The sequence below is a fragment of the Ahaetulla prasina genome, chromosome 6 (assembly GCF_028640845.1).
Source record: "Ahaetulla prasina isolate Xishuangbanna chromosome 6, ASM2864084v1, whole genome shotgun sequence".
NCBI classification, from domain to species: domain Eukaryota; kingdom Metazoa; phylum Chordata; class Lepidosauria; order Squamata; family Colubridae; genus Ahaetulla; species Ahaetulla prasina.
The window spans coordinates 77,172,537-77,198,175 of NC_080544.1; the positions used below are offsets into that span (position 1 = coordinate 77,172,537).

Genomic DNA, 25,639 nt, shown 5'->3' on the forward strand with positions numbered 1-25,639 from the left:
AGTCCATTCCATAACATCATGCCATATCCATTCTATTTCCCTCTTTTGTTTCACAAAACAGAACATAACTACATTTATTTCATTTGATAATTCATATTCTATAGCAGGGGTGTCAAACTCAATTTCATTGAGGGCCACATCAGGGTTGTGTTGGACCTCAGGGGGCTGAGGGTGTGGCCAGTTCATTGTCACTCATCAAGGCTCCATTTTCTGCCACCATGGCCTCCTGCAGCCCTCTGCCAGTGAAAACGGAACCCGGGAGGGCCGCATGCATCCCTCCCGAGTTCCACTTTCATTGGCAGAGAGCTGCAGGAAGCCATTGGGGTGGAAAATGGAGCCTGGGAAGCCCATGCATGGCCCTCCCGAGCTCCATTTTCACTGGCAGAGGCACCACGGGCCAGTCCTTTGCTGTTTCCATGGGCCCATGGGCCAGATGTAAGTGCCCTGTGGGCTGGATTCGGCCCATGGGCCTTTAGGTTGACACCCATTTTATAGTATTTACTTGACTTACATTCAAAGCTGTAATTTTCCTTATGCCATGGTCTTCAACAGATAGGCCCAGAGATACAGGTAGCTCTCATTTAGCAATTATTGCTGAGAATGCAGGTCAGTCATTAAGTGGTTAAGTGAAACCATGACTGTGCTTACCATCTTATTTCCATTTGTGAAAGTTGTAAATGTGAGGATTGGTCACAAGGTTACTTTTTCATCACTGTCATAACTATGAAGAGTCACTGTACAAGGCAGTCACTAAACAAGGACTACGTGTATCAACTTGCTGACTACCTGCCACCCATACAGTTTCAATCTATCAATGATTTCCATTTATCCTTTTTCATAAGAGAACAAATAAGTTTTCAGTTTTAATCATATGCAATAATATAAAGATTTGGGCAGGATGACATAAATGCAACCATAATCCAGTTTTACTTCAAGCATGCATGTGCTATTCTGTACAAATAGGATAAATTTTTCCCTAGAGATTATCCTGCAAATCAGCATATTGTTTCCTGTATATTAATTCCTAGAGAAATATTTCAACTGTGTAATAAATCTGCATATCAAAGGCTAATTACTCATTATTTTTTGACCATGCCATCAGTTATAACATATATTTTTATTATTTATATCCTGCCTTTATTTTTATAAGTAACTCAAGGCAGCAACCATACTTAATATTGCTTCCTCCATTTTCCGAACAATAATCCTGTGAGGAAAGTTGGGCTACCTATTTATGAAAAAATGGCATAAATGTAATGACAACATGCATATGCTAAAAAGCAATCACAGATTTAAACTCCAAAAGCAACAGTCCTGTGATTTGTATTTATCATCATTGGCTTAATTCAGGGGTGAAATCTACCAGGTTCTGACAGATTCTGGAGAACTGGTAGCGGAAATTCTGAGTAGTTTGGAGAACCAGCAAATGTCACCTCTGGCTGGCACCAGAGTGGGATGGGAATGGAGATTTTGCAGGATCCTTCCCCCAGGAGTGGGGAGGGAATAGGGATTTTACAATATCCTTCCCCTGGAGTGTGGTGGGAATGGAGATTCTGCAGTATCATTGCCCTGCCATACCCAAGCCACACCTACCAAGCCACACCATGCCCACCAAGCCACGCCCACAGAACCGGTAGTAAAAAAATTTGGATTTCACCACTGCTTAATTGCTGATTTCACTTCAACAAACTAGCACAATTACTCTCCTAGAGATAACATAAAGCCAAGTCTAACATAGGATTATGAATGGAAATATTTCACACATTCACCTAGGCTTCTATCAAATGTCAACTATGCTCATTAATTAGTATATTAATGCTAATATGTTTGATGCTGCTGCAAAATGGGCAGCTTGGTCAGAATCTTCTACCTGAAGATCTGCCAAATGATATACACCTAATCCACCATAGTGGGAATGGAAAAAATGACCTTTAGCTGGATTTATTTCTTCTCCTTCACTTGGATAGTTTAAAGTTATATGATGTATATACAATAAAGAGAAAAGTAGGCTTAGGTCAGAGCTATATGGATTGTGTCCTACTGATTCCAGTGGTATAAAGATGATTAAATGACATTTACTGGATTTCTCCCACCTGCTATACATTTGGGCTTTTAATCAAATAAATGACATAAAACCTGATTACATAAATTGATTTGTTGTGGCATATACATATTTTTGCTCAATTCTTTCCTGTAAGTTAATAAAATAAAAAACAGTAATAAAAAGAATCCAAATGAAGGAAGACAAAAAAACAAACAAACCCTAAGATTTCCTTCAAATTTGTGACTCTGAGTTGGTAAAGTATATTTCTCCAGGGTTGGCATTTATTGTTTCAAACTGGAATGAGGTCTCTGTGTAATCTTATCTTCCACAAGATATTCTTTGGGATTCTCCAAGCCAAATTATAAGATTGATGAATATGCATGACATTTTAAATTAATGTGCATTTACCATCCATTTTTAACTATCGTCTCTAAAGATCTAAGATCTAAAACATAACAAAATGATTGCATGTACAATCTTTATAGTTCCAGTTACTGTGTTCCATTCAATGAACTTCAGATTTACATGGAATACAACTGAATAATTCAGTATAATGAGTTATTTTATATCAGGATTAATAGCATAGCTAGATCTTTTAGAACATAGTGAGTTTGGGTCTAATCAGAAGATCAGAAAATTTAGCCAGAATCTCAAATCAAAGGGTGCTCTAATATGAGCTTTGGACTGCCAAAAAGAGCAAAAGACCACCCCAAAGTCCAACACAATATAAAGACCCTCTTTCTATAATTCTTTGACATAAGCAGAAGACTTATTTATTGTTCAAATTTTTATACCGCCCTTCTCCGAAGACTCAGGGCGGTGTACAGAATAGATAAAACAAATGTACAAAAAACATTAAAATACAATATATATTTAAAAATCTGATTCTATGAGCTGAATATTTAAAATAAGTAGATACAATTATAAAATAAAATAGCCCCGCTAAAACCCCACTAAAAACCCTCAATTAAAATTTATCATTAGGCCAGCCCTGCTTGATGAAAGAAAAAAGTCTTAAGCTTGCGCTTAAAGGTCCGGAGATCAGGGAGTAAGCGTAGCCCCATGGGTAGTTCATTCCACAGGGCAGGAGCCCCGAGAGAACGCTCTTCCCCTGGGGGCCACCAGCCGAAATTGTTTGGCCGACTGTACCCTAAGGAGGCCTTCCCTGTGAGAGTGCACAGGTCGAGGGAGGCTACTGGTGGCAGCAGGTGGTCCCGTAAATATCCCGGTCCCATGCCATGGAGCACTTTAAAGGTGATGACCAAAACTTTGAATCTCACCCGGAAGACCACCGGCAACCAATGCAGCCTGCGCACTTGAAGTCTTCTCATATTGCATGAAATATTCACATACTGATTCTGCCTATCCCTCAAGGAAAACAGCAGAATCTCAAAGAAGATAGTTTTCTAGAGCCACATTCAGATATTTGGCTTGAAATTGAATGCCTTAAAGTAGGGGGAGAATAGATAGGAAATCTGAATGGAAAACATACTTAGGTTGCTTTGAACATGAATATTAAACAATACATACTTCAAAAATGTGTTCTAGGAGTACTTGAGTGCTCACGTGAGCAGAGGACTTCTCTATTAAACACTAATAACATTCTTTCCATGACAACTGAAAAAAATGAAAAGTCCCATATACAAGGTGCTTAAGGCAATGCTTAAATGAAAGGAATGCCCTCCACAATCATTCTGTTTTCTGTAATTTCCTTAAAAATAGAAGGGAAGGGCTCTGTTGAATCTCTCTAGGGGAACCATTCCAGAATATCTGGTCCATGGAAAAATTGTTTTCTCAGAAACCGGTCCCTGGTAAAACAAAAGGTTGTGGGATGCTGCTGTAGAGGATGCACAAAGTTAATTGAATGAGTTCAGAAGTTTCAGGAAGAAAACTGTCAAGCATTTCTCAGCAAAGTGAACTATAAACAGTTAAATAGACATTCAGACATATAAGAGGCTCTGATGAGTACATTCACATCAGAAAAAGAATAAACATAAACAGACTTGAAATACACAGTTAAACTGTGAAAATCTGAAAAAGTTGCTCCTCCTTTGTTTCAATTATACTCCAGTATAAAATATATATATAAAACATGTTTCCCCAGAAATAAGACCCTGTCTTATATTTTTTGAACCCCAAAATAAGCACTTGGCCTTATTTTTGGAGAAGTCTGATTATTTTGGGGCAATGGAGCAACACAGGGCTCCTCTTACCATTTTATCTGACTTCCAGTTCTGTCTCCCTAATCCTAACCAGAGGAAATGGCAGGGACTGGTTGCACATGCGGTTAAATATTTTTGAGGAGGGCTTATTTTAGCACATGCACTCAAAAGCCCGATTGGGCTTATTATCTGGGGAGGTCTTATTTTCGGGGAAACATGGTACATGTAATATGCAAATACATATATTTGTACCCTTTTTCATATTACATTGTTTAATGGAATGATGGAGAATGCAACAGAACATTGAAAAGAAAAGCAAAATAATATGGGTTTCAAATGGATTAAAATTGCAGGGTTAGAAAGCTGAAACATCCTACAATGCCTTTGTGAGATCAACAGGAAATGTCATCCCTCTTCTCACAGAACCTCCATAATTCCTTGTGACAGTACTACAGAGCTAGAGCAATGACTGAACAGGACTTGAGGGAAAAGGAGAGTTAAGAGGTGAAGCAAAGTAGCAGAAGGGTCACAGAATGCTATGAAAGAAATAGAAACTTGAAGAAACAAAAGCCTTGGGAAACTAGACCTAGCAAATTAAAAATCAATAGGAAGAAAGGGAACACAAAGACTGCTAGATCAGAAAGGAAAACTGAATCAGGGTGCACATTTAAATTCAAATACGGTAAATGCTCTGGCCATATTTTAATAGTTACTTATACTTTTCAAATAAGCAGCTCAGTAGAATATCATAAACTGCTCCACTGCAGATACAGTTCAATAATACCAAGTGTCTTTTTGACTAACATCAAGGTCTATAATTCCTACTGTATGGAACAAAATGTCTCAAGAAAAACACCAGGTTATTTTATTCTTGCCTATGATGAAGACGAAATAGTGTAAATGTTTAGGAGATGAAATTCCTCAGTGGTACCGGATCTATTAACACAGGTTTTATCAAGGGAACAAACATATGCTTGTGTTCCGAGATACACTTGGTATATATACTCTGGGAATTATACAAGCAGAACTTTGTAAGATGTTAGATTTACTTCCCCACTTTTTTCATCAGGGTAAAAAGTCATAGAAATGGTTCCATTTGGTACAGCAAACAACAGGCAGAGGCTGTTTTGGTTCTGTGTTTCTAATTTCTGTTTTCTACAGCACTGCTAATAATAAACTGCCAGATGGCAAATGAAAGGAAGAGTGTGCTATGTGACCTTCACTTGCTAAAGCAGAATGAACTTAAGGGAATCCTGTCATTGAGTGACACAGAAAGATTAGAAGGTGCCAAAATAGTTGATACAGCCAGAGTCACCTCAGGTAGAGGAAAACTACCACATACAGTGCAATCATACAAGGGGAGGGGGGGGGAATGCAAAGTTACCCATAGAATTCTCTGATAAAATCAAACTTGCAATTAACTTCCAATTTTGTTTCAACAATTTTGTTAATAAAATAGTCACATTTACACTGAAGACAGCAGGGTGGATTTGCTTTAAATCAAGTTGATTTAAATCATGATTTAAATCACTAGTAAAAAGGCTTGATTTAAATCAACTCGATTTAAATCATAATTTTTAAAGAGAAACTGTCATCTTTGTCCTGCAGCGGCTCCTCCTCTGACCTGCGGTTGACTTACCTACAGTCCCAATATTGCAGAATATACAGCCTCCTGCTACATAACTAAGCTCCATTTCATGCTGAATAAACTAAATTATTAATGTATCTTAAATAGAAAACTATCTTTAGTTTTCTTTAAAAACATTTTATTAAAATAAATTTGATTGTAAAAAATCCAATTTAAATCCCAAAAATTCAATTTTTGGGATTTTTATCTACCCTGAAAGACAGTATGTAATTTTTATTCTTGCATCTAAGTATATGAACAAAGAAGACATTAATGGCAAAAATAGAACCATATTATATGAAATTATATTTGAGCATTCCATAATCTGTGATTGCTGGACTGTCTTGTATCACAATATCATAGTTCCTCTTCAATTTTCTTTTTTTAAAATAAATAAATAAATAAATTGGAAATTTTGAAGTTCACATTTGAAGAACCATCTTTAACTCTTTTATAATCAGGTCTTACTTCAATTTAATAGCTTTAAATTTTTTTCAGAAAAAAATGTGTATTTGCTTTTTTTTATTCCCAATTATCTGTAGAGCTTTAAAAATAAAGTCTCCAAGCTTGTCTCTTTATACCCACTTCAATGTAGCTTTATTGAAAAGAATATGGTTTACCACTGCTTATTGTAGGATTATTTTTCATCTTGATGTATCCTATAGTCCTGGTATTCTAAGGTGGTTACTTATCCTACCCAAGTAGTAACCAGGCCCAGCCCTGCTTAGCTTCCAAACTCTGACAATATCAGTGAGTCCTGCTTTGGCTGAAACTTTTCAGCTTTAAATGAATAACTATCCAAACTGAGAATATGTTTCTATACCTGCGAAGTAAACTGCTGGCTATGAACTTTCATTCAAAACCTGAAGGACCTTTGGATAAAGGTAGCTGGTTAACGATTTCCACCAATTCACAGGAGTGACTTTGTTTAAGACATTAGTACCATTCAAATATTTTCCTTCCGGCCATTAAAAATAGTGGCAGACATAACTGAGGACTAATATTAGAAGGCCCATACCACTGCAACAGCATTTTGTTCAGGATTTAGATATGCTTGTCCAAATAGATGTTGATAATATTGAAATACTATGAAAAAGAGTTAGGTTTGAAATATTTCCTTCAGTTTAATTGTTCACATTGTTCAGCTAGGTATTTCTTCAGCCTCCTGAAATGCCTTAAAAATTACACACGCACACACACACACTATTATGGGAATAGAATTCTTTCTATACTGCACCTTGAAGAAATATTAGTTCTGCTTTCTTCACAAAATTTGAAACAAAATGATTATTAAGAGTATAATCTGAAACTTCGACTATTAATTTTTTAAAAAAATATCCCTGAGAATTACTTAATTCTTTGGTTTAAAGTCCATTATGAGCAATTAAGAGTTTCTTTTTACTTTTTTTTTCTAAATATCTTTTTTTCATTTTGCCTATAACTAACTATATAACACTTCTATTCACAGCTTGTAGCACTTTTAGTACTAGTTCTTTAAAATATATTGCAGTGTGGACATTTCTTAATGCCTCAATCATTTTTAATGATATAAAACCTATCTTCACTAACAATATTTCTTGTACTATTCAAGTTCTTTCTTGTACACAAAATTTAGCAATTTTCCATTAAAATGTCTGTGCTACCTGAATGAAAGCAGCCTATTTGTAAGAGCTCAATTGTATCTATGAACTGTTTATTGTTTATAGAATGGAAGGAAAATATATGACATTAATAAACTGAGAAATATTTTCATGGTTTGTTATTAGCATATGTTCTTCATCTATAATTTTGTGATGGTTGAAATATTTTGCATACTTGCTTGTTTTATCACCTGTTATACAGCACTATCACTGAATTATCATGTTGCTAAGTAGTTAAAATCTCATGCTAAAATGGAATCTGAAAACAAAAATGAATATAATTAGTCAGTCAATTTTTTTTATTCTACTAGGTGTGATTTTTTTCCATTAATCAGAAACGGTGTAACATGTTTCTTTTTGGCATAGATTTTATTATAATTTACAATAATTATTTTTTATGTTGGAAATTTTCACATATTGTTTAATATTTGATATAGAGGTGACATGACTAAGAAGTTTTTAATATTTCCCTTTCTTTTTCTTTCCTTTCTTTTTTTTAATGCAACAATATGCAACAATGTGGTGTGTATATTGTTACATTAACATGATCTGTAATTTTAACCCAAGAAAGAAAACATGATTTCCAAATTTCAGTGGATGACTTTACACATCATATTAAATAAAACATAAATCATAATTTGCTTTGCCACAACGTATTAACCAGTTTTAACTAATTCCTGTGCCCTGTTTGCTCCATAATAATAAACCACAGTCTTAGTAAGCCTTTATTTTCAGAGCGAATCAGAAACTGAGTACAGAACTATCTAGAAACAACAGCTGACAGAAATTCAACCGTCCCTTCAAGAGTTTTTTTTTTTCCAGAGTAGTGGAAATGGCAATGATATCATGACATCTCTAATTAACACAGCAGTGATATGAACTATCCTCTCCCTGCCACAGTGACACTTGCTAGAGTCATGAAAAAGTTATTAGATCACACTGAGGTATCAATTCTGTTTATCTAACTGCAACTGAAATATTCAGTTTATACTCAGTCAAAATCTTACTAAAAGCCTGTCATCCATTTAAAGATAAGACTTTGACAAGGCATAAAACACATATACATATGCAAACAGACATAAGCCTAAGAGAGTTGGGACATGCAAGTTCTTCATTAGTATCTGATAAACTACCCCATTCTGTTTTAACAATTTAAATGCAAAAACAATTTAAACACATAAAAAGTAAAATGCCACTGATATCACATTATCTCCCCAGACTCAAAAATAAAATTTGGTAAATTACCTCAACAAGCAAGCAAAACAGGGTCCTACCAACATCTGAAGATAAAGAGCTAGAATGGGCCTTGAAGGTCAGGATTCAAGTTCATCCTCCATTATGAAAACTCAATGGAAACTCTCAACCTATATGTATCTCTCAGTCCAGTCTATCACATAAGAGTTGATCTACATATATTTAGAGAAATGTGTGCTGGTAATATACCATATTTTTCGGAGTATAAGATGCACTTTCCCCCCCCCCTACAACAGGGTGGAAACGTTGGTGCGTCTTATACAAGGAATACAGGCATTTTTGGCCTCCCGAAGCCCCACCCCGCGCATCCCTTTTTTGCAAAAACAGGGTGCGCAGGGACTTTGGGAGGTCTGCAGAGTGCTCCTGGGGTTGGGGAGGGCAAAAACTTTTTTTAATTGCTTACCTCTTTGAAATCTTTGTGCTTCTTATACACTGGTGCGTCTTACAATTCAAAAAATACGGTACTTTCAGTTAATGAGAAAAAAAGGGTTATAAACTCAGCCAACCAACCAACCAACCAATACTGATTAGCTAATTCATATTTAACTGGAATGAATACTAGTATTAACATTGTGAAACAATGTTAGAAATCCATTTTTAGATTTGCCATAATATCCTAAGATGAAGGCAGTTTATATAAAATTTATGAAAGAATTCTGTATCCATAAACCTTAAAAACAAGAAGTGATTAAAAGTGATCAAGTAGGACCTAGTCCCACTTCACCTTGCTAAGTGAATTTGGACTAGTCAGTTTTTCTCAGCCAAATCTGTTTCACCCAGTGATTGTTGGGGGGGGGGAATGAAAAAAGAACTATTTTGTATCTTGAGTTCCTATAGGAATGTAATATCTACTGTGTTTCTCTGAAAATAAGACCCCCTCTTATATTTTGGGGGATGCCAAAATAAGCGCTTGGCCTTATTTTTGGGGAGGTCTTATTATTTTGGGGCACGCGGAGCAAGATGGGGCTCCTTTTGCCATACCTGATTTTCAGTTGTCTCCCTAACCCTAACCAGAGAAAATGGCAGGGACCTGCTGCACATATTAAATATTTTCGGGGAGGGCTTATTTGGGGGGGGGCTTATTTTAGCACATGCGCTCAAAAGCCCAATTGGGCTTATTATCAGGGTATGTCTTATTTTTGGGGAAACAGGGTATGCATTTCATAAATATTATTTAATAAATAATAAATAACAATGCCATAGAATTTGGAAGATGACATGAGAAAGCAAGGAATCAAACATTAGATAAAATATTCTTCCTGTATCAAGCCAAATTCAGATAGGGTTAGGATTAGTTAGTTATATATAATCAGAATGTAATTATGCCATAATTATTACTTAGAATATTCTGTCACTAATATGTACATTGCTCATTCCATTCATATTTTACACTTGATATTTCAGTAATTACATCCCCCAAAATACATGCTACTTTTTGCCCACTCATTAATAATACAGATCATTAACAATAATTCATTATCAAGCATAAAATCGGTTCATATTCAATTCTGATATCCTTAACTTATTGGGGGAAAAGTGATGGTGTATCCATAGTGATATTAGTAACAAATTGATTTGTGCTGTTGTGATTATGTGAACTTAATTTTCTCATGTAATTAAATTTTTAAAAGATTACATTTATAATTTGCACACATCCTTCACTTTCGCAACATCATCCATCAGTGAACATGCTTTGGAAAGATCCGTTTTTGTTATTAAAAAGAGTTTGATAATAACAAAGACTTTATGCAGGATCTTGTTCAAAGAGGTTTGTGAAACAGGACTTGAATACACGATAACATTTCCCTTTGAGTTTTAAACCCTTAGGCAAAATGCACCATCCAACCATTCATTCTTCCATCTTGGGAAACATTCCTTACTAGTTCAAAAGCCTAAAAAACCATATACCCCAGACACATGCCTGCACATCTTTTCCCTTGTAGAAACATGCAAGACACAAGTGGGACAAAAGAAATGTTTGTAACACTTATTTATGGATGTTTAAACAGCTAACATTATTAAAACAATCATATTAATTTATAACTGCAACATTTAATCTTTCACTCATTTATCATCCACAATATATTACAACGTAAAAGTACTAGCTTTTCTTTTTCAATCTATCTGGATATTAGGACTCTGCATGCTTTGAAAACAATTGTGAAAAAATGCTTCAGACCTCATATAAACACAGCATCTCTACTCTGTCTACTATTATTAAAACAACCTTTTGTGTGCAAAAGAGTTGACCCATAAGAAATGAATGCATTCGTTAAAACAGTATCATTTTTTCAGCCTTATGTGGAAGCCTGAAAAAAATGTGAACTATTTTTAACAAGAATAGAGGTACTCTCATTGTCCAAAACATTTTCCAAATGTGAAGAGACCAAACTGATATACATGCAAATCTCTTCCCAAAAGTACAACAAATGGAAATGTTTATGACTCTACATTGAAGTATTTGTTTAGTCAAAACTTTAGTGTAAATACCACAACTGAGTTTCTATCTGATCAAAAGTAATTTATTTGTAAGATTGGCAGCATAGCTTTTACCTCTCTTTCTGTTGTCTTGTCAATCATTTTATCAGGTACAATAAATGATGCAAAAAATAAAATTTAAGAAAGATTGTACCATTAAAAAGGCAAGATATCTCAGAATTCTCTGTTTTATTTTACAAAAATAAAAGTTGTTACTAGAATCTATTTTTGAATTTCAAGAAATTATAGTACATATGCATATTGTTTCTGATCTAATCCCAAATAATATCCTTGGAGCATTCTGGCTCTGAATGTTGATTATTTTTTAAAAGTTATATTTCCAAACAATTAGGCAACTAGTAAATCATTTGCTTTAAAAAAAAAAAAAGAGTGTGCATATACGCAGTCTGTACCCTGACTGCTGTATGTAAAAGAAATATTGTATTCAGTACAGGATCAGTTCACATTGATTATCTTTCTCTAGGGATATGTATAAACATTTTCAAAAAGCAAGGACCATGTTAATGCTATGTTTCATACAACAGCACAATGAAGAAAACTAAATGCTAGATAGCAATAGAAGAAGTTAGCAAGAAGTTAAAAAGTAACTTTTTTTAAAAAAAATGGTTAATCTTATCTGTGATAAAGAAAGAATAAGATTAATGTAATAGAGGTTTCCACATTTGGAATTCCATCCTTCCAAGAGTACAGTATCACTATTCATCTCCACATAGGACATGGGCTACTCTCTTTCAAAATGTTTAGATTGATTTTCATTCCTAAACATTCACAATTTGGTATAAGCCCCAGGAACAAAATGGCAAGAACAAACATAAATGTAATCATTTCAACTCAACCTACTGATGGTAGCTAGCTATATGAGTAAAAAGTATCTCTATTCAGGTAGGGATAAGATACTGCCAATTTCCTTGCATTTGTAGCCACAAAACATTTTTTAAAAGTTTACTTTGGAGAATCCTAAATTTGTTTGTTCAGGAATGCACATAATACAAGTTAAGTCATGAAAATTCTCCACACTTAGTGCAAATGGACTGTGTTCCATTCAAGCAGCAAAATCCTGAGTGGCTGACATTTAATAACTTGTCACTGTATGTTGTTTCTCAAATATTTCTGACAAGCATATTCCACCTTATATTTACGTGCTCAATTTGCTCTTCTCCTAAACTCAAATGTTATTGAACATGACAACACAAATGATAAACTAAATATATTTATAGTATTTAAAATGCAAGATATCCAATGTAAATGTTTTGTTGCAAATTCTGTTTTCCTGGAAGAAATCCAAACGTTTGATTGTAGGTGCAGAACATATTCCATTCTATACATAATATATTATTCCATAATATAAATTAATGATAACATGACAAGTTTCTACAAATTTTGTATACTGGTAATTGCAAATTAGCTGCTTCTTTCATCCTAAAATGAGATCAACCTATTATAGAATGCAATCAACAGGGAACCTTTAACATGAAAATATACACTGCACATTAGGGGAATTAAAACCTAACTATATTATCCTTTTTCTCTATCAACATGTTGCTTAAAATAAAACACTTTTTCTGCCTGGTTTATAAGTAAAGGCAGAAAGCAAGCAAGCATAGTTTTCTCATCAAGCTTCCTTATTCTTAGAAATTCAGTCTTAAATTTACCTGCAGAATGAGGGTGAGCTGGAGCTGAAAGGATTATCATCATCTTCCAGTAGCTACTTAGATCATAATATTCATCACAATATCTGTGATATAGAGTTACCCTGTGGTAGGATGGGTGACCAATAAACTTTACAAATAAATACCTGACTATTTAACTACAATAATAATTTGCTGAATAAAACATTTCCTAAATATCTCTGCTAACAGGATTCTAATTTTAGCAGTGTTGATCTTGATCTTAGTTGAATACCTAGACTCAATCTGAAATAGGGTTCAAGATCCATATCTAAACTTCAAATATTCTAATAGCTCTTATATTTGTGTGAATATTATAGTAGAAAAAATGGAAGCTTACAATATATCAGAAGTTCAGAAATAAAGAATTTAATCAGAATCTAAAAGGTAAAGGTAAAGGTTTCCCCTGTCCTGTCATTTCCTACTCTAGGGGATGGTACTCATCTCCATTTCTTAGTCAGCATTGTCAGAAAACATTTCTGTGGTTATGTGGCTAGCATGACTATATGCCGAGACATATGGAATGCTGTTACCTTCCCCACCATAGTGGTACCTATTTATCTACTTGCATTTGCATGCATTTGAACAGCTAGGTTAGCAGGAGCTGGGCAAGAATGGCAGCTCACCCAATCACACAAGGCTTTGATCTTGAACTACCAACTTTCTGGTTGATAAGCCCAGCAGCTTAACTGCTAGGCCACTAAACTCCTAATCAGAATCTGATTTGTGAGTATTTCACTCTCAGCAAACACATATATACAAATGCACACAATTTGATCACTCACGCAGTGTAATTTTTAAGTCTTATTAACAAAATAATAATAGCGATAACTGAGAATGAAAAATTGTCCTACGTATTACACAATTAATTTGGGTGTACCACTTGACAATGGTTAAAGGGACACCATCCACATGTTCTTCTAATAAATAAATAAATAAATAAATAAATAAATAAATAAATAAATAAATAAATATTCCTACAATGAAATTCCTGTAATACCACAAAGACTGGTACTAACCAATCTCTCTTTACTATTCTGGTGGAAGTTCTTTAAAAGTTTATTTTATAAGTAAGAATATTAAAGTTACTATGTTTCATTCATCATTTCTATATTCTAAAATCTTTTTCAACTGGATGGTCACACCCAACTTACCTATGAAATCACACATTTGGTTGCTATTTTTTTTAAAAAAAATTATACTCCCAACATCTGACTTCTTATACGCATCCACCTTGCATTCTGGATTAATGTGCTATTAGCAGGAGAAAATGTTTATAATAATTTTAGTTCTTTTATGCAGTAACAAATCAGAATGTTAATATCAATGTAAAGAAAAAGCAACAACAAAATCTGAAGTCCAGAAGACACGGGAAATTAAGATGAAAAAATTAAGTTGGGAAAAAGGTCACCAGTATTTAAAAATTAAAGATACTCAACTTACTGGTACTCCAGAGCCACAAAATACTGCCTTTTTATAGATATAATTAAGATTTAATTTAAAAAGAATTATTCCAGAGTCATTATATACAAATATTAATACAAAAGAGATTTGGAAGCATATCTTACACATATATTTCAAGCATCACATCTGAAATTTCTGTTAGGAACTTCCTTAATTTTCAGATAAAGAGAGTATCTATGTATGTATGTATGTATGTATGTATGTATGTATGTATGTATGTATGTATCTGCAGATCTTCATATATAAGAATACAAAATGATAACCAGAAAATTTCACAGCACTTTATGTCAAGCTATCCCAAGGAGAAGAGTTTGCTGCCTGAAGAGGAAAAGTGTGCAATTCCAAGTAAAAAAAAAAAGACCTGATACCCAGATCACCTTTTGCTGTATTGCCATTATGTTATAGGGAAATATAAGGCAGTAAACAACTTGATGTTCCATATATGTTCTGCACCAACTATCATAATTCTCCAACTAGGCTAGGCTTAAACAAATAAAGGGTCACGTTCACACAAGATAATAAAAGTATATGTTTGCTTTTGTTACTTAAATGCCATCCATTATCTGGATGTCCAAATGTGTTTTGCGAATCACTGTAAGAGTACTGTCTAGATTAGATGATCAATGCTGTGGTCCCCTAACAGATAAAATTACTCAGATCTGCTCCAAGTTGGACTGCGACCTGGCAAGTCTGATCGATGTTCCTGAGGACCCATGTTGTGCTATTTTCTGGGATGTGTTGAATCCAACAATAAAGGAAGTGTAAATTTGCCACCTATTTGTTGGATCCAGGTACCTCCAGGTTTTTAAAGATAGCCAGGGAGGTCAACCAATGATTAGGTCCATGCTATGCTGTTGCCTTCTTTATAGAAGAAGCAGCTTTCAATACTGCCAACCATGCTATTTTTCTGGACTGGCTCCAGGGATTGAAAATTAGGGCACCATTTTACAGTGATTCTCTTTTCTTTTTTTAATACATTTACTCATTACAGGACAAAATTGGCAAAGCACCTAAATACATTTTTTTAAAAAAATCCTCCACAAACGTATGATTAACAAAATAATCTTTAAAGAAAAAAAGAGAAAAAATTAGAAGGAAAAAAAGAAGCTGTGTGTTATACTTATCAATTGTCATTGCTTTACTAATAAGCACCATATACTACAATAATACGATAAGTTAAAAATATTATTGTAAAAATATAACAAAAAATCTCTGCCAAAGTAATAACAGGTCTTTGTTTGGAGCAAGATTCAGTGAATGGCAGTTCTGGGGAAGGGTTACTTATTAGAGACCTCCTATTGGGGTTCCAGAGAACCCTAACCCTCTCTTCCTATTAACATCCACATGAAAGTATAGACCAGGGGTCTGCAACCTTAAACACTCGAAGAGCCATTTGGACCCGTTTCCCAAAGAAAAGAAAACACTGAGAGCCACAAAACTCTGTGCCTCACTATTTCTTAAGTGGTCACAAAACTAGCATATGTAGTTGAATTAAACATTCTGTTTTCTTTTGAAACTTTTCTTTTCTTGGATTTATCCGTGGTTGGCCTACTAGGGATTGAAAAGCGCAATAAATTGCATGCCGGTGGGTGTCGCACATTGGCGGTTGTGATGCATATTTTGAGTGACAAGAAGCCGCAGCAGAGGGGTGAAAGAGCCACATGTGGCTCCAGAGCCGCAGGTTGCTGACCCCTGGCATAGACATATGCCAGTTTGGGATCCACTATCATCACTAGGCTGATGATATTCAATTATATCTTTCAACCCAGGTCAACCAACCGAAATCATTAAATCCTGTCCCAGTGCTAGAGGCTATGCAAGTCTGGATATGAAAAACTGTCTTCTGCAGAATCCAATGAAAACTAAGTGGCCAAGGATATTCTGAGGAGATTTCATCTTTAAACTTGCTATTGGACTTCCCCTTTCAAAAGTAGTATACAATCAGATTGTCTTCTTAGATTCACAGCTGAGATGGCAGCTATGGTCTAGAAGTCCTTTGTATAGCTTTATCTGGTGAGCTACTTTTGGCCTCTCTTGGATTGGGAGACCTTAAGACAGAGAGCCTTCACTCATGTTCTAATCACTTCATGGCTCCATTACTGTAAAGTAGTTTATATGGGTCTGCCTTTAAAAATTATTCAGAATCATCAACTGGTCCAGAATGCAGCTATGGACATGCCTCACAGTATGTATATGTGACAATCCTGCTCTACATGCAATACTCAACAGATCACTTGCCCTTCAAATTGACATAACATGTTGCTTTATATTAATCAGATTATCTTTATGGTATAGATAAGCATACTTCGTTTTCTAATAGAGTGGTTCCTAGTCAGCATAGCAGGTTGTCATGGATGGGTTAACTTCTCTTGTTTTATAGCACTGAAAGTATAGACTTAGGTTTGTTCTGATTCATGAAACAAAATGTAATTAATTACCTTTTGTCAATATCTCTCTCCATTTAGTAAAGTGAGTATTCCATATGTATGGATGACAATTATCCAAGAATATGTAGAAATGCTAGATGTTCATTTCTTGATTCCCGATCATTAAAGTATATGTGTACACACAGACATACATGCACAAACACACACATAAACACACATACAAACACACAGTATCAGGGATGAGGTCTGAACATGCATCTTTCTCTCATATAGAAACAGAGGCACTAGAATGAAGAATGAAATGACTGCTGGATAATTTTCAACAATTAGGATTGTTAATTTGATTTTAAAACGAAACAAATGGATTGCTTTGCAACAATATAGAGAGATCAGATTTCTCAAAGTTAAATTCCCCATCCTTTTCTTCAAATAATGCAAACATTTGCTACAAAAATGAAACTATTTCTAGATAGATGCTGGAAACTAGAATGCATTATTAGGGGAGTGGGGGAAGAGACCTGCCCAGTAAAAGTTCAATATATCATTTTATTAGTGGTTTTCACTTGAATTGTAATCTAATACGACCATTATCCTACTACAATAACTATCTTAAAACACTGCACTAAAAATCATGTTGGTTTTGAAATTAATACAATGCACACACGCAGACTACATCTCTAATACAACACTGAATGATACTATTCCCATATAAGATAGTCCTTTCTGATTGCTGATTAGTGCAAATTCCATGACTAACTGGATATTGGCACACTGAATGAACAGTTAAAACAAGCAACTGCATAAAGTTCTGCAGTGTCAATGCTATAATATCTGTAGCAGTTCTGTGACTTGGTTGCCTCTCATTAAGAACAAAAGCAAAATGGGAGAAACATTTCCAGTTGTAGCACACTGGAACATAGAGAATGGTGCAGGCAAATAATTTAAACTATTTCTGAAAAGATGTTAAACTAATCAGAATTGCTGGATTAAGCAATTTGGTTATTATTTCTCAGATATTGGAACATATGTGTCAAAGTTGTGTTGATATTATTTTTATTTTTTCTTTAAAAAAATTATTTAATGCCATCTATTTTTTGCTCATTGCTCTTTTCAAGCTGAAATTTTAAAAATGGCTTGGTGCACATACAGTAAGAGGAACCATACTTTCTTCATATTCCACATAAGGTAGGTAATATGTAGTTAATTACTTAGTTGAAAACAGTAATAAGATGCTTGATTTGTTTTTCACAATGAAAAGTGTTCTGTCGTTGATGTTGTTTATTCAGAGGGTTTAGTATTCAGCTGTAGGTCTCCCAAGTTCAGCTGCAGGAAACCTATCCCAGGATTTTTTTAAAAGCCATTACTCTTGCCATCCCTCAACACTGTTTATACTTGGAACCAGCAAACAAGCAATTAAAACACGTCACAGAAGAATTGTGTTATGACATTTTAAGATCAAAAAGCATACTGCTGAATTCGCTTCCATCTGTGCCAGTATAAACATTTTTTATGGCTCACCAGTGATTATTATGGATCAAAGATAACGTGGGAGGGCAAAAGGGGTAAGTTCCAATCAAGACAACTGTGATGGTAACAAAGCTTGGAACAGAATCATAGTTGTGATTTTTGAGAAAACATGCAGGAAAAGAAATATTTTTAAAAAGTGGTTGCTACAATCACATCCCATAAAACACATACTTCAAAAAAGGTCCAGTATAGGGGGTGGGGGAACCTTGGTTTTCTGCTTTGCTCTGCAGACTTGAGCTACAAACAACCCCGCCTCTCCGTTTAATGTTTTTCTTGTAGTGCAACAGGTTTATAGAAATTCTACCTAGCTTATGATTTAGGAATTGCTAGTCCTGCAATCTTTCTTGGTGCAAAGTTTCTTAACAGTGACAAGCACACACAAACACACACACACACACACACTTTACAGGTTAGCCCAGCGTCATTTCTTTCATGTCCACAATGCTTTTCGAACATTATCTAATTAATCCTTTGAGGTATTACTACATGTATGTAAGGAAACTTGCCCAGGGCACAAAACTTTTCACTAGCACATTCAGAATTAAGACTGCAGAGGTTTTCATTCTCAGCTCCTAAATGTAAGGCCACACCTCTTTTTCATATGCAGCATACACGCTAGTGCAATCACACACACAGAGGACTTCTTTCTTTGCAGCTGCAATTGTCTGAAGGTTAAACAAGTAGGGCAGTAGAGCACTAACAGACACTTCTCAAAATTCCAGCCAGAAGTAGATTAAGAGATTTCATAGAGAAAACACCCACATTACAACTAGTAAAATAACAACAACAAAACCATCTAGCCTGGACATGTTACAGACTTAAAAAGAGACTATGCTTCAGGGTGCACCATTATATGCTGCCTTATTTCCAAAGGAACTTTTAAATTATAAAACCAAGATATGTAACAATCTACTCAGTGTCCAATTATCGGGACTTTTAACTGGCCACAACGTTTTGCAGTTGTTCTTTGGGCAACTGGCACCAAAATCAAGATAAAATGTTTTTCAAAGGTTACTGCACAGCAAAACGTGGAGCAAGAGATGTTTTAGGCTGTTATGTGCTCATGACCACACACACTTTCCTGTAATTAACAGAGTCTAAAATCAAAAACAAATTCTCCCTCTACAAGTAACAACATTTTTTGAACTATGCTTGTAGCATAACAGTAAGCAGAAGACTATCTTCTAATCTTACCTTCTTTAACTAGAATGAACACTTTTCCTCATCCTTCTTTTAAACCAAGTGACACATGCTGATTCATTACCAACCCATTAATTAAGGTGCTATGAAATAAAAAGGATAGTAGACAGCAAACAGTGCAGACTAAAGGCAAAGTGGGTAAACAGCCCATTGTGCAATCTGTGCTGACAGACTATGATCTAGCCATGGTCAGTCACAAGGTGTAACACAAATGATTCAACTCATCCTAGTTGATGATACAGAACATCAAATTTCCCATCCCAAAGCTAAGAACTAGTGATTAACTTATGATATGCTCACCTTGTCTCCGATTTCTACTGGATGTCCTCCTGCTTGTGGAAGCTAATGCTGGCATATGCACTTAATTCATCACTCAAGTGGTTACTCCCACAAGGCTGCTTTGGAGATTTAGGTGGCTGATGCTGCTGGGGTGGTTGCTTGACTCCTAGCAGACCAGTACTCTCCTGAGGGTGGAGGTTGCGATGGTGATGTTGGCTGTGGTTAAAATCCTTCACTAAGTCCAGGTCAATGTAATTGAGCCCATTCTCAAAGCCTCCCCCAGTTCCACTAGCTGCTTGCTCCCTCCGTGATGTTGCACCAAGACCCAAAGAAGCAACTCCCAGTGCCCCAGATGCAGGCTTGAGCCAGACGTTTTCAAAGGAGGCTGAACTGTGATGTTTTGGATCATCAGGACCTCCTCCTGGTCCATGGAGTAGAGCTGAGGCTCCAAGACTACTACTAGGAGTGACAGAAGAAGCGAACGTCTCAGAACTATGGCGCCGCCGACCTCCTTGGGGGTCAGCACGGATCACTTTGGCACTCTGGGTGCTGCAATTGGGACCAAGACTGACATGTGTAAAGGCGCTGTTCACACCTGGGCCCCCAATCATAGATGAGGAGCAGGAATGGGGTAAAATCTCAGCCAGTTTGCTTGGCTGAGCCTGAGAAGGTGGAGAAGGCAGCTGCATGGGTGGTGGGCTTTTCTCAGAATAACTCAGCAGGAGGGCAGGGGAAGAAGGTGATGGGGTGTGGGCACATACTACATACGGTGCTCCACCACTCAGCTGCATGCTCATATAGTCCCGGTTGCCACTGTGGGTGGTCCCATTCCGGCTTGACTGCATGGAGGCCAAGCTGGCTGGGCAAGCAGTTCCCCAATCCATATTCATATACTCCTCTGAACAGGAGCCAGTCTCTCCGTAGGATAAAGGTGAGGGGAAGACTGGTTGCTTAAACTCAATGTTCACATACTCTCCGGGGCTCTTGGGCTCTGGGAGCTGTTCCCGAGTGCGAGGCAAGGTGCTGGCCTTTGGGCCATCCAAGGATAAACGAGTAGGTCTGGCCAGATGATTCTTGGTCCGCACAGCTGTGTCCACAGTAAAAGCAGCAGGCTGCAATGGCTGTGTTTTAATGGGAAGAGAATACCCACCACCCTCTTGTCCCCCAGGGCAGCCAAGACTATCACTACTAGTAGAGGAAGAAGAATCCTCAGCAGCGGCATAAAGCAAGCGGCCAGAGCTGAAGGACATATGCATCTGGGCATTTTCTTCTTTGCCTGTCTTGCGTTGGTTGTGCTTGAAGGAACGGGGCAAGGAGAAATAGGAATAGATGGGTTTTTGTTGGGACTGGGCAGAACCATGCACTAGTGGTTCTTCTGGGCCTGGAGGTCCTGGGCTGGTAAAGTAACAGTCTGGAGGGGTGCTGGTAGCAGAACCACTAGCTGGAGACATATTGATATAATCACTGCCTCCACTTGGCAGCTTGCCCTCATTACTCTCGACTGAGAGTTTTGTATGATTATTAGTCCCATTTATCCATAATTTGCTGTAGCCAGTGGGACCACTGTCTGGAGAACAACTGCCACTGGGAGACATCATCATGTAGCCATTTGAGTCCACCATGGCCTGCACGTGGCGACCTCCTCTCCCAGGATTGATGATCTGTTGCGGAGCAGACACACTCTTGGGGCTCATGGGCATGTAATCTCCACCTTTGGGTGTACTACCTCCACTGGGCATAGGTGCCACTCCTGGCAACATCGGCATGTAGCCATCATCAGAGTTGGTCCGGTGGTGGTTTCCCTCCACCTGGTGCATCTCTAGACACTCCTCGGGATAAGACTGGGTTGGCACAAAGGCAGAATGTCGATAAGAAGAAAACTTGTTGCCACTACAAGAATATGAGGGAAGCATCTCAGTATACTCTTCAATGGAGGTCACTGAAGACTGGGAAGGAGTCTTCTGATGTGAGATGGTAGGAGAGGTTCCAGCAGAATGTGTCCGCTTTCTGAAGCCTTTTTCAAAATCACCTACATCCTCATTTCCAAGACGGAGGCAACATGGGACAGCAGGGTAGCGACTTTGCTGCTGCAGATGGCAGGTGCGGGGGGCAAAATGACCATTAGGAGTTGTGATACTGCAGCAGGATGAGGCAGCCTTCCCTCCCATACATATATAGTTGCTAAGCTCCTCATCTCCCCGGGCAGGAGGGGTGTGTCCCAGGGAATCAGGGGTAACACTACGAAATGAGCTGCGAAAGTCACAGGGGCTTGACTCATATTCGTCAGAGGAGATGAACCCTCCATCACTGGGAGAGCCAGAGACTGATGCACTAGATCGACGTGGGAAAAGACAGTCTGAAGTGGACCCATGGCCACTGGTACTGCTGGATGACAGGCTGACTGGACTAGTGGCTGAAGGGGAACAACGTGAGGAAGGCATTGGGATGGAGCGACTGTGGTTGAGAGGGGGATGAAGCCTGGAACTGCCACGATGCCTATGTGAGTGGGTTCGGTTGGCACTCGGACTCATCGGACTTCCATCCACTGAAGCTGGTCTGGACATGGTACCTTCTCCATCGCTAGAGGCTCTGACACGGAAAGAGCTGGGTCTACCTCCAATCCCTCCTCCCACACCACTGCTAGCAGGAGAAGTGGCAGTTATGCTCTCAGTCCTGGACCTACGAGTAAGTCCCACCTGGCTGGGGGGCGGGTTGTTGACATGATGCCTGCTACGGAGAGGCACAGATATAGGATTGGAGCAATTGGAAGACGACTGGCTTTTGCTCCGAGGCCGAAATTCCTCACTCATTGCCCGCATAGCCTCCAAGATGGTCTCATGCATATTCTGTGCTACTACCGAGTCATCTACCTGCATCCAGAACTCACCTGGTCCCGTGACAGCAGAGCGCCCCACCTCAATGAAAAAAAAATTCTCAGAATGGCCACACCGCCGGATGTTGAGCAGCTGTAACACAACAGCTGCCGCATCGGAATTTAGTTTAACAAAACTGATTGTCTTGTTGGTTAGGCACAGGCGGTAGATTCCAATCAGGTTCTTGGTTTGCCCCAGGCCCTTTGGTTTCAGGATCACTTGCCAGACCTCCTTGAACGCTGGGCCAGGAGCCGTATCGCCATAGCTATCCTCCCCTGCCTCTCCCATTCCCAAAGTCCCACCTCCCACTGTGACATCTCGGTGGTGGTGATGGTGATGGTGCTGATGATGGTGGTGGTGATGGCTCTTGGCACGGTTGTGCAACTGCAGCAGTGCCTGGTACCAGCTTTCTTGCTCAAGCTCATTGTCAGCAGCAATGGCAAAGTGCTCGTCCTTGGTGTAGAGAGCCACCAGATGCTTATTTTTGGAATCTGCCCTCTTGTTTATGTTGAAGCAGCTCTCCAGAGGAATGGAGCGCTTGGGGGCCCCTGATTTGTGTCTCCATTTCTTTTCGTTCTCATAGTACTCCAGCCGGGCGGGTCCCAACTCACTGGCTGCTCTCAGCACGAAGAAGCGCTTATGCATGCTCTTGGGTTTGCGCAAGTAACCCACCTTCCTGACATCAGAGAAGAAGCCCTCATTATTATCTGTGGGGCTAGCCATGCTTGGAAAAAAAAAAGACAAGGTACAGCAGTTTCTGCTGCAAAGAGCAGCTTTGGAAAGAAACAACAAAACAGAAATCCACGCAGCAGCAGCAGCAGCAAATCCCCTCCTTCACTCCAAAATAAAAATAAAAACGACGCAGAAAGATAGTTCTGGAAATCCTTTCCAAAAACAGAGGGGCGGAGGAAAGAGTGGCAGGGAGAGAACAGCTGTTCAGTGGCCAGAGCCTCCTCCCAGCTCCAGGAACAGGGGCTTGGGTGGCAGTTTTTATTCCCAAATCACCCTCCGCAGGAGAAACGCAGCTTTCAAAAGTCTAGTTTCGATGTAGCCCCAGGAGAAACAGGTCCGAAAAGCCGCCGACGAGCAGAGAAAAGCGGGCATCGTTTCATCCATGCGGGGTGGAAATTCCTCCAGCGCCAGGAGCAGGATGGGGTTCCCCCGTCTTTTCTCCCAAATAGCCCTTTCCTTTTTCACAAGTTATCCTTCCGAGAGATTTCCAGGAGCCGATTAAAATATACTCACCAGCAGGAGAGACACGGGGCAGGGCAGAGAAGAAGGGAGCTTGTTTTGCAGGGGGAGTGGGGGAAAACGTGGGACGTCTGAGGGACACCAGCAATCCCTTTGAAATAACAACAACGATAATGGTAATATAATAACGGCAGTAAGAAGAAACCAGCTAGTCAACACCACCACATAAGCCACCGGGTTTTCTTCCTCGCCCAAAATGCCAAATAAAAATATCCTTCGCGGGAACCACGGCGGCGGGGTGGAGAACTCCAACAAGCAAACAAACACATCAATATCCCAAATCAGCGTCACGATTGCAGGCGCTACTCCTCGTCCAGCCCGCGTAGGAGAAGAGAGCGAGCGACCTCATTCAGTCCCGTCTGGTTAGGCAGAAAAAGTGTCTTTTCCACACCAAATACACGCAGGCGGCTGCAGCAGGGTCGAGCGCAAAGGAGACAGAGCGGAGAAGCTGCCCGAGGAGCGAAGGAGGCGGAGGCACATTTTCGCGGCGGCGAGGGCGACTTCCACCTCCTCCTCCTTTTCTTCATTCCAGTCGGAAAAGTCTCGGAAGGCAATAGCGGCAGCGGCGGCGGCGGCGAAGTCCCTTCGTCCTCTAGCACCTTCCCCTCCTCGTGCGCTCCACAACGGAGGAGGCACCCCCCCCCCAAAAAAAAAGCGCTGCCAGGCAGGAACGGGCACCGCCGGATCGCTGGACTCGGGACTTGGCGCTTGTGCTCCTGCCGCAGGACTCGCAGCTCCGCGGACTTTTATTGAAAAGCCCCCGACACCAAAACAATCGGCTGCGTCTGCGTTTCTGAGGCCAGCCCCCTCCAGCCGCCGACACTCCGTCTCACACCGAGGAGAAAAACACGTGACGGCGCCAATGCATGGACCATCCCCATCTCCAGCCTCGGCGGCGGCGGCAATATAAACGCGAGCAGGGCTCCCGGCAGCCTAGCTTAGTAGTGCGGCATTCCAATCCGCCCTCGCCTGCCCGCCTGCCGCGGCTTTCATTCAGCACCGCAGCGAAGGCGCTTACCTTTGGGCGTCGATCCGTTCGAAGCCCCGAGGGGGTCGTTCTCCGATTGGAGTACCTACCTGTCCTTCAAACCATCTAAAGCTGTGGGAAAGCATAGGGGAAGCACCCATGCTTGGTTGAGAAGCACGGAGTGTAGTATTTTTATTTTTTTTTAGCAGAGAGGGGAAAGGAGGGAGGGAAGGAGGAGACGCCATTCAGTCGTGTTATTTACAAACGAATGGGTTGCGAATTGCTCGACCGCTCTCTGCCGAGCAGTCGCTGTGATTTAAGAAGAAACAGAGGCCTCTGCGCTGCTATTTCTTCCGTTCTTGCCTCAGCCTCTTTACCGTTTGCATTACTAATAAATCTTACAAATCTCTTATATGCATTGTTTTTGTTAAGTTCGGGCAATGAAGAGGCAGGAGACAATACAAGTGACAACAGCTCTTTGGTGTATTGTGGTCCCAGCAAAAGCCAACAGGCAAAAATCCCCTCTTTAAATAGTATTTTGGCTGAGGCATCAGCCAATCAGCAACGTGCATTTTCCCGCCCAAATTTCCCTCCTAAAATTCAAATACATTACACTCCTCCCCTCCCAGAACACTTTTTACCATATTTACATAGTTTTTTGCATAACATTTGTATGTTATTTTTCCACGTAGTCACGCAGGTAGACAGGGCGTCTCCTAACTCTTTCTGACCTGCACAATTCATTCCCTAGGAGTGAGTCGAGCTGGTCGGAGGGACTGTTTGTTCCTCCCAGCTCCT

General features: G+C 39.0%; 1 protein-coding gene across 2 annotated transcripts in view; it reads right to left on the bottom strand.

Annotated features, from left to right (window-relative positions):
• IRS1 (insulin receptor substrate 1) overlaps nucleotides 1-24,890 on the bottom strand; it is a 49,610-nt gene extending 24,720 nt beyond the window's left edge. The window contains exons 1-2 of one of the 2 annotated variants that reach the window (XR_009155707.1): nucleotides 19,772-24,890; nucleotides 7,665-7,732 (exon numbers count right to left, since the gene is read on the bottom strand). Coding sequence is in view for 1 of the 2 variants with exons in the window: in XM_058188081.1 (XP_058044064.1) it covers nucleotides 19,786-23,346 (3,561 nt within the window). In the remaining variant the exon portion in view is untranslated. The remainder of the gene's footprint in view (nucleotides 1-7,664; nucleotides 7,733-19,771) is intronic. The other variant, XM_058188081.1, reaches the window with a different exon arrangement.
• Nucleotides 24,891-25,639: the final 749 nt, after the last annotated feature.